This window comes from Pelodiscus sinensis, chromosome 18 (genome assembly GCF_052426305.1).
Source record: "Pelodiscus sinensis isolate ZL-2025 chromosome 18, ASM5242630v1, whole genome shotgun sequence".
NCBI lineage: Eukaryota > Metazoa > Chordata > Testudines > Trionychidae > Pelodiscus > Pelodiscus sinensis.
This window is the reverse complement of record NC_143069.1, coordinates 8,257,093-8,266,747: the sequence shown is the minus strand read 5'-3', so window position 1 is coordinate 8,266,747 and position 9,655 is coordinate 8,257,093. Positions and strand designations below refer to the sequence as shown.

Genomic DNA, 9,655 nt, shown 5'->3' with positions numbered 1-9,655 from the left:
CACGGCCCACTGTGGGTGTCTTGCTCCTGCTTTTATGCGTAGGATACAGCTTGTGCTGCCAGCTCAGATTAATGCCAGGTGCTTGGTATTAAGGAGACTCGTTCTGCCTCAGACTCAGTGCTTGTGAGAGGGAAGAACTGCCTCGGAGAGGCACACAGTGGCAGGTGTCCACCCAGTGGACATTTTCCCAGGTTGCTGGGTGGGTGCTTGAGGCAGGGTCTCTTGTCAAGACGTGACCAGACCAGACCCTGGGAGCTTCCCGGGAACTGAGTCACAGCTGGCACCGTTCCCACCTCTGCCTCGGAGGCGTCTCTCGCTGCAGGTGGCTTTGCTGTTGGGCTGTTCGCCTTGGCAATAGGGTGCATGGGGGACAGGTGACAGGGTGTGACCAGTGAATTATTGACATGCACAGTGAGTTCAGTGGAAGGCTCACAGCTCCAGGGAGAAGGTGAGAGTTGCAGCAGTGTTCCCTGTAAGCTGAGTTTGGGCAGCCACCCAGGGGAGAGTCAAATGCCACTCAGCTAATAGGCAGAGCCCCCACATCTGACAATATGTGTTATTCCTGTGGTGCACATCTGCACATGGATCCATGCACATAATAACATTTATTCTGCACCTGGATGGAAAGAATTAGAGGGAACACCAAAGCCCCAGTGAAATCCCTCCGAGAGCACACGCTGCCAGCAATTTAGTGGCCTGTCCAGGGAATTGCTGCGCCCGTCTCTGCAAACCCAGGGCCAGCTCATGCCAGGGAGACTGTCCATGTTGCAACGGCAGGGCCGTTGCTTTGTTCTGTGACGGGCAGGGGCCTGCAGGGGCCGTGTGAGTGGAGGTGGCATTTCAAATGAGCACAAGGGTAAGTGTACATGGGAAGAAAACACCCGCAGCTGCTGGCCCAGCTCAGCTGGCTCAGGCTGGGACTGGGACGCTCTCAAATTGCAATGTAGAGGCTGGGGGTCAGGCTGGAGCCGAGACCAGGGAGCCTCATGCTGGAGCCTAGATCTCACCAGGGTCCAGGCAGAGCTGCCCCCATGGATCCCATGAGGGTCCTGAGCCCAGGGGGAGCCCCCAATCTTGAGGTGAGTCTTGTGCTGCAGCCAAGGTCAGACCCAGCTCTCAGCAGTCCCCCCCCCCAACCCACCGATCTAACCACTAGAGCCCACTCCCCTCACAGAGCTGGGATAGATCAGTTCTAGCCAGAGTAATGAGTTACTGCAATCAGAGTTTGGCAGCAGGGCACAAAACCAGCCCCTAAGATTAAGCCAATCTCTGAGTCCAAGAGATCGTACCACGGTCGATGACCCCAGAGCTGAGCAGGGCGGGGTCATGCCCCCTCCACTGGGGCACAGGATCAGGAATCTGAGGATAAGCTGAGGGGCCCATGAGTAAAGCCTTCAAAATCCGCTGAGATCTGCTTTATAGCCGTGGTCCACTTTTGCAGATATGGATGCAGTTGCGGCTACACATTTCGTGTCTCAAACCCTGCAACTTTGTGGCTCTGTTTGACGTCGGCAGGTGCCCCGTGCACAGCTAGAGATGTGGATCCCTGTGACTCTTTTTTGCAACTACAGCTGTGGCTGCGAGTACAAAATTGTGGATCCGCGCCGGGCTCTACCCGTGAGCAATGCCAGGCAGAGCCGGCCTTCACCTTTGTTTTAGCTGCCTCTTCAGTTCCAGCGAAGTTCAGCTCAGAACTTCAGCCTTGGAAAGGGCACTGACTCATGGCTGTGTTGTGGTGCGGGAGTGCCTGGGCCTGCAGGGGCAGCACGAGCCAACCAGGGAACTAGTGAGGTCTAGTGGTTAGAGCAAGGCACTGGGCGCAAGACCCCTGGGTTCTATGCCCAGCCCCAGGATGCAGAGGCTGGTGTGTGCTGCCTATTGGCTGAGGACGGGACTCCCGCTCGCTGTCTCGGCATGAGTTCTGGAGGCAGCCGCTCACAGCTCTCAGGAATGGCCCCTGCTGAGACGAGGCCTGGCTGGGCGCTGGGTGATCCTGGGCCCACGTGAGCAGCACTGAGAGCAGGTTGCCTGGTGTCTGGGTTTCGACCAGAATGCCCTGTTGGGAAGGACCCAGCAGGCTCCAATGAGCACTGCTGAGCAGGGTGTTAAAAGTCCGGCCTCACAGAGGGGCTGAGACAGGCTCCTACCTGCCCCGGCTCCACACGCCCCCCAGGAGCAGCCACGTGCCCCCTTCCAGCTCCTACACATCGGGACAGCCAAGGGGTCCTGTCACGTCACAGGGGCAGGGCCCAATAGGGCTGTGGATTCACTTCAAGACAGAGTCGGTTAGGGACAGAGAGTTGCTTTTATTGATCTCACTGTGTCACTGCTATTACAGGCTTAAGACTGCCACATGGTTACCCAGCTACTGCAAAGTAATACCCCAATCAGCAGAGGCAAAGCAATGCACAGGAGAGTAACAGGCACTTGGAAATGCTTCCGCCCGTTCAGGTCTGCAGGGAGTCCCGTTCCGGTCACCTCGCACGGGCCGCAGTGGGCGTGGCTCCAGCTAGGGGGATGCAGGGCACTCCTCGAGGTTTAGGTCCCTGGAGAGACTCACCGGACAGGAAACTCCCCGCACTAGTTACACTCCAATTGTTTACCGGGTGGGCACGAACCTGGCTCAGCGCCGTTCTTATCGCTCCTATGAGCTGAGACCGAGGTCAAACTTGTTACTGCTCAGTAGTGTCCCAGCTCCAGGCATGGCTTAAAGCTGATAACGCCCAGCTGCTGTTCGGGCTTGCAGGGTCCCAGGCTATGTTCAGGTGGGTACAGCAGGGATGGAAACTTCCATCCCAGGCCTGCTAAGCTGCAGGACCCACATATGACTTTTATGTGACAGCTCCGCACACTGTCCCCGCCCCATACCGCTCTGCAGCTCCCATTGGCTGGGAACCGTGGCCAATGGGAGCGGTGGGGGCGGTGCCTGCGGATGGGGCAGTGCACAGAGCTGTATGTCCATGCCTGCACTTAGCAGCTGGAGGGGGACATGCTGCTGCTTCCAGGAGTCAAGTGAAGTAAGCGCCGCCCTGCTCCCTGTTGACCTGCTCCCGCCCTAATCCCCCTCCTGGCTCCCAACCCCTAGGTCAAAGCCCAGAGCCCCCGCCTATATCCAGCTTCATCCCCTCCCACACCCCAGCCTCCTGAGGCAGCCAGGGGAAAATGAGCCTGCGAACAATGGGGGCGGGGCCTCAGAGAAAGGGTGGGCAGGGCCAGGGTGTTCGGTTTTGTGGGTTGGGATCCTACCGAGCACTCGGCAGCCGCAGGGAGACACGAGTCCTCCAGCGGATTCAGCTCTTTATTTGCATCTGCGCAGTCGGGATGGCTGCGACATGAGGGTCTCCCCCAGGGCTCCAGCCTGGCCATGTAGCACAGACACCTGCGGGGAGGGGCCATCTTGCACCGCGGGGAAGAGGTGCAGCCCCACCCCAGCAATGGCGGGGTCCATCAGGGACGGCCCCTCCTTGACTGGGGTTGGAATGAGGGACCTGGAAACTCCTGTTCCGATGGCGGGGGGCTGCCCCACTGCTAATGAGACACCCGCCCTGGTGTGTGCCATCTTCGTGCTGCATCCCCAGGAACTGCAGAGCCCACAGAATGTGGCTTGGGGGGAGGGGCAGAGGAATGCTCTGGGTCCCTGTGTTCATCCCAGGTTGGGCAGGCAGGGCCGGGAAGTTGGAAGCTCAGACGGCAGGGGAGCCGTGGGAGGCCGCAGAGGAGCTGTGGATGGCTCAGCTCTCCTGCAGGATGAAGAGAGCACAGGCAGTTAGGGAGCCCTGCCTGCAGGCCTGGGCAGGGAAGCAGGGAGTTCCCGACCCCTCACCCACCTGGGCACTTCCCCGAACCCCGCCACCCACATAGCTAGTGCCTAGAGCTAGGCCCTGCCTGGTCCTAGGACTCCTGGCTCCCACGTCCCCTGTTTTTCTCCTGCTTCCACTCCCCTCCCAGGGCTGGGACAGATCCCAGGAGTCCTGGCTCCCAGCCCCCTCCCTTCTAACACCCTGGACCCCACTCCCCTCCCATAGAGGAGCTCTCTCTCTCTGCGCATGGCCGTGTACCTGGCAGACCACGCTGATGTCCTCATGGTGGGTGCAGTCATGGTAGCCCCAGACATGGTGGGCACAGTTCTGCAGGGTCTTCTCAGTGCCTTTGCAGCGGACGTCATCCAGCCAGATTCTCCCCGTAGCCTTGCCAAAGCGGGGCCGGTCCTTCAGCTTTGGGGCCACTGGCTCAGCAAGGCCACAGCCCAGCTCCCGGCACACCACGTTGGCGCTGGAATCGGACCAGTGGTCGTCGCACACGGTGCCCCACTCCCCGTCATACTGCACCTCCAGCCGCCCGGCGCACCTCCCTGGGCCGTCCACCAGCCGCAGCGCAAAGGGCTCTGCAAGGAAGGGGGGCGTTAGCTGGGGAAGTGCCCCAGTGCATCCTGGGGAGGCATGACCTGGCTGGTGGAGGGGACTTGACCCCTCCTCCCCCCCACACACAGATGGCTTTGCTAGCTGAGCCCAGCCAGCGGGGGCAGCTGTCGCCAAGCTCAGCAGGGACCACGGCGCATGCCGCTCCTTTGGGCAGGGAGGCAGGGGATGTGCAACGCCCAGGATACCCATGTGGCACCGGGGACTGTCACATTATTGGATTTCAGTCGGAACATGCAGATCATTGTTGCGCCACCTGGTGTGTGTTTCCCCACATTCTGGGCCACGTGGGCCACGTGAGGGGTCCAATGACAGCCCCTGCTTAGCTGAGTCTGTCTGTGCTGCTCACATGCATGGGGGGGTTGTATGTAGAGTTATGGGAATGGGCTCTGCACTTGTTTCTTAAACTTTGTCTGTCTGGGAGACAGGAGCAGGCGTCGACCACCTATGGCAGAGTTTCTAAAGTGGCTCACAAAGCCACGTTGAGAAAGCCGCTCCAGGGTTACTTTCTGGCTCCACAGCCACGGAGCCTTGTGGCTCCTATTGGCTCCAGTTTGCTGTTTGCAGCCAAGGGGAGCCACAGGAAGCAGCATGGGCCAGCTCCCCTTGGCTGCAAACAGCGAACAACAGCCAATGGGAGCCACAAGACACACACACATGCACGTATGTACTTACGTCTTGGGCAACAAATAGGGGCCAGGAGGAAAGGCAGGGGGCGAGGGCCTGGCACCAGTTCTGCTTTCTCACCTTGGCACGTGACTCCGGTGTCCCAGGGGTGAGGGCAGGGCTTTTCTGCCCAGTCCTGAAATTGGCATTGGGTCAGCGAGGTCTCGTTCCCGGTGCAGTCCAGCAGGCCCAGCAGGATGGGCTCTGAGCTCCGACTGAACTTGCTGCAGCTTTGGGCGATGTACCGCGGGCTCCCGCAGCCCAGCTCCCGGCAAAGCACCTTGGCATCTCTCAGGTCCCAACCCAGCCCACACACGGTGCCCCAGCGGCCCTGGTGGAAAATCTCCACCTGTCCACTGCAGCGTGTGCCGTTGCTGCCCACCAGCCGGACCGGCACCTTTGGCACCTCTGCAGGGAAAGGCAGGTGGAGAGACAGAAATGAGGAGCAGGGAGTGACCAAAACGTACAGAGCAAGGGTAGACCCAAGACCTGGCTCCCAGACTCCTGCTCTCACCACTAGGCCCTACTCTCAACAAAAGAACATAAGAACGGCCATACCGGGTCAGACCAAAGGCCCAAGAACTTATTGGATAGTCTGTGCCCTGCTGTGAGTTTCCCAACATATGTCTGGATAGTTGAAGTCCCCCAACACCACCAAATCCTGCACTTTGGATGATTTTGTTAGTTGTTTAAAAAAAGCCTCATCCACCTGGGTTGGTGGCCTGTAGTAGACCCCTCGCATGACATCACCTTTGTTTTTTACCCCTTTTAGCCTAACCCAGAGATTCAGTCCAAGCATGTACGTTTTTAATATATAAAGAAACACCTCCTCCCCTTTTCCCTTGCCTGTCCTTCCTGAGTATGCTGGACCCTTCTATACCAATATTCCAATCGTGTATTATCCCACCAAGACTCTGTGATACCCACAATGTCGTGCTTGTATTTATTTATTAGCACTTCCAGTTCTTCCTGCTTATTACCCATACGTCTTGCATTTGTATATAGGCATCTACGATACTGCTCTGATCTTGCCTCCCCGTTCTGCCTTGTCCCTCCTTTTTCTCTCCTATTATAGCCCATGGTCCCTAGTCCATCCCTTTCTTAATCATTCCCAGCATTTTGTTTGCTTTTTTTTTTCAACTGCTGCTCAGAGAACTATCCACAATGACTGCACGATCGCTCTCTTGAGCAGGAATAGCTAATTTAGACCCCATCATTTTATATGTCATCGGAATTACGTTTTCCAATCTGCAATACTGTACATTTATCAGCGTTAAATTTCACTTGCCATTTTGTTGCCCGGTCACCCAGTCACAGTCTGCCTGGGACTTAACTACCCTGAGTACTTGTGTATCATCTGCAATTTTGCCACCTCACTGTTTATCCCTTTTTCCAAATCATTTTATGAATATATGGAATAGGACTGGTCCCAGAACAAGCCCCAGGCAGACAGCACTAGTGACCTCTCTCCATTCTGAAAACTGAAGATTTAACCCTGTCCTTTGTTTCCTCTTTCCTATCTTGAGCCAGTAATCAATCCCTGAGGGACCTTCCCTCGAATCCCATGGCAGCTGACTTTGCTTAGGAGCCTTTGGTGAGGGACCCTAGATTTCTGGAAATCTAGATCCTCAGTGGGGGTGCTTGTTGACCCCCTTAAAGAATTCAATAGATTAGTGAGGTATGAATTCCCTTTACAGAAACCCTGTGGACTCTTCCCCAACAAATTATGCTGACCTATGTCTGCACATGCTGTTCTTTACTATAGTTTCAACCAGTTGGCCCAGTACTGAAGTCACCTCTAGACCCTTCTAAAAAAACCTGGTGTCACATTAGCAATCTTCCAGTCATTTGGGATAGAAGCTAATTCAAGGATAGGTTATGCCCCAGTCAGTAGCTCTGTGATTTCCCATTTGAATTCCATCAGAACTCTTGGGTGAATGCCATCTGGGCCTGGTGACTTATTGCTGAGTAATTTGTCAATTTGTTGCAAAACCTCCGCTAATGACACCTCAATCTGGGATTGTTCCTCACATCTGTCACCCAAAAGAATGGCTCAGGTTTGGGGATTTCCTGCATATCCTCAGCCAGGAAAACTAATGCAACCAATTCACGTAGTATCTCTGCAGTAGCCTTATTGTCCTTGAGTGATCCTTTAGCATCTTGCTTGTCCAGGGGCCCCACTGGCTGTTTAGCAGGATTCCTGCTTCTGATGTACTTAAAAAAATGTTTTTCGCTAGTACTTTTTGCGTCTTTGGCTAGCCGCTCTTCACATTATTTTTTCGCCTTCCTAATTATATTTTTACATTTCATTTGCTAGAGTTTTTGCTCCTTTCTTTTTTCCTCACTACAATTTAACTTCCACTCTTGCCTCTGCCTACTTCTCTTATTCTGTTGTTTAGCCATGGTGGCACTTCTTTGGTTCTCTTTTTATATTTTTTAAGTTGGGGTATACATTCAGTTGAGCCTCTATTGTGGTGTCTTTGCAAAATCTCCACGTAGCTTGCAGGGATTTCACCCTTGGCACTGAACCTTTTAATTTCTGTTTGACTAACTTCTTCATTTTTAAATGACTAATAGTCCTATGGCACCTTAGCCCTGGCCTGCTCTGGGGAGTTATTTATTTCAAAATAGCACGTCCACACTGCAGGGAAGCCTTGAAATGAGTCCAAGGAAGGCTCCCTTGACTTAGAGCCCCAGGAGACATTGGGGAGTAATTACTTTGAATGACTCTGGGGAGTAGGTATTTCGAAATAGCAGCAGCTGAGTGTCCCCACTACCGCTACTTCGAAATAACAATTTCAGCAGGAGTCATTAGCTCAAAATAACAAGCCTGTTACTTTGAAATAATGGGCTTGCTGTGTGGAGCTTGCCTTGTTATTTCAAAATAACTTCCCAGTGCAGGCATTAGAGACTAACACAAATAGATACAGTCTCCTGGTCTGTGGACTGTCCAGTAGGTGGGGCTCTGCACTGGGGCTGGCACTTAAGGCCAGACACAGCACTGAGGGGTGCTAGGACTTAGGAGAACGGGGGAGGCCCAGGCTGGCCCCAGCTCCTAACCCTGGTGCACAGAGCAGCCCCATCAGGGCACAGTCCCACAAGGACAGACTGAGCCTCTCTCCCTGTACAGGGGGACACAGCAGGGCTGGGCTCAGCACAGCCTGGGGGGGAGAACAGGCGAGTTCTATGAGCCCCCCCAGGAGGATACAGGGTGGGTGCCTGACACACACTGAGGCACCCTCACCAAGGCAAAGGCACAGTTGCAGGGGGCCCTGTACACTTCGGAGGCGTGTGTGTGTGTGTGTGTGTTGCTTTGGTGACTGTCAACATGCAGCAGATCAGGTGTCACCGTGTCGGGGTTTTCACTGGCGAAAAGGCCCCACACACCCCGAGTTGACCCTGAGCCCTGGGGATGGGTGAGGGCAGGTGTCTTTCCCACCGGACCCTAGGAACTGATCGGGGGGGGGGGGGGTTAAAATCAACTGCCCTCAGCCCTAGCACCTGGGGCAAGACAGGTGCCCGAGTCTGTGTAGTGACACCCACCCAGAGCCAGAATAGACCCCAAGGAGACCTGGCTCCCAGCCCCAACCCACTCAGCCCCACTCCTCTCCCAGAGCCAGGAACAGACCCAGGAGCCCTGGCTCCCGGCCCTGCTGGGGGGTGTCAGTCACGGGGGGGGTTGTGTGGACACTGACCATGTCCAGAAAGCGGCGCCCAGGCCCTGCTTGTCCCAAGCCCAGGACCTGCCGGGTCCCTCCCTGCCACAAGGGCCGACCGGGCAGCGCTGACCCAGCAAGGCCAGTGAGTCGGAACTCAGCCCCCAATCTGGAACCACAGAAACCCTCCCCTCCATAGAGGCTCACCCTGGCAACGAGCCCCCGCATCCTCCTTGTGCTCACAGACGATCCCTGAATCCGTATATGTGCAGGTCCCCAGCGCCGCCTCCGTCCCCTGGCAGCGCACGTCCGTCAGCAGGACAGGCTGTGACTCGGGGCCCGGGCCAAACACACCGCTACTCAGGGACTCCACAGCCTGCCCGCAGCCCAGCTGCCTGCACACCACGGCCACGTCCTTCTCGTCCCAGTCGTCGTCACACACGGTGCCCCAGCGCCCGGCCACAAGCACCTCCACTCGCCCGGCGCAGCTGTGGGGGCCCCCCACCAGCCTGACATCTGGCAAAGCAAACAGCTGCTGGGACGCCTGCTCCCGGCTGCGGGGAAGGGCCCAGAGGCTGCAGGGCCAGAGGCCGGTAACTGAGTCCCTGGAAATGGGTCATAACCAGTGCCCCTGCTTTACAGAAGGGAAACCGAGGCACAGAGACAGGACTCAGCTTACCCCAGTCACACAGTGAGCCTTGTGCACACAGGGAATAGAAACCCCCTCCGCCCCCCACACACTCTCACTTTAACCCAGGGTGGGCAAGAGGCGGTTCGTGGACCAAATCCAGCCGCCACGGTGCCAGATCCAGCCCACGGCCCCCTCGCCAGCACTCTTACTGCAGAGAAGCTGCAGCCACTGCCTGCGCTGTCCCCAGTGTCCGGCCAATTGGAGCTGGGAAATTTTGCTGAAGG

At 56.4% G+C, this 9,655-nt stretch overlaps 1 protein-coding gene across 1 annotated transcript in view; it reads right to left on the bottom strand.

The window, feature by feature from the left end:
- Positions 1 to 2,269: 2,269 nt before the first annotated feature.
- LOC102449031 (scavenger receptor cysteine-rich domain-containing protein DMBT1-like) overlaps positions 2,270 to 9,655 on the bottom strand; it is an 87,139-nt gene continuing 79,753 nt past the window's right edge. The window contains exons 23-26 of the mRNA XM_089770392.1: positions 8,948 to 9,256; positions 5,166 to 5,492; positions 4,059 to 4,384; positions 2,270 to 2,651 (exon numbers count right to left, since the gene is read on the bottom strand). Coding sequence (XP_089626518.1) covers positions 2,475 to 2,651; positions 4,059 to 4,384; positions 5,166 to 5,492; positions 8,948 to 9,256 — 1,139 coding nt within the window. The 3' untranslated portion in view covers positions 2,270 to 2,474. The remainder of the gene's footprint in view (positions 2,652 to 4,058; positions 4,385 to 5,165; positions 5,493 to 8,947; positions 9,257 to 9,655) is intronic.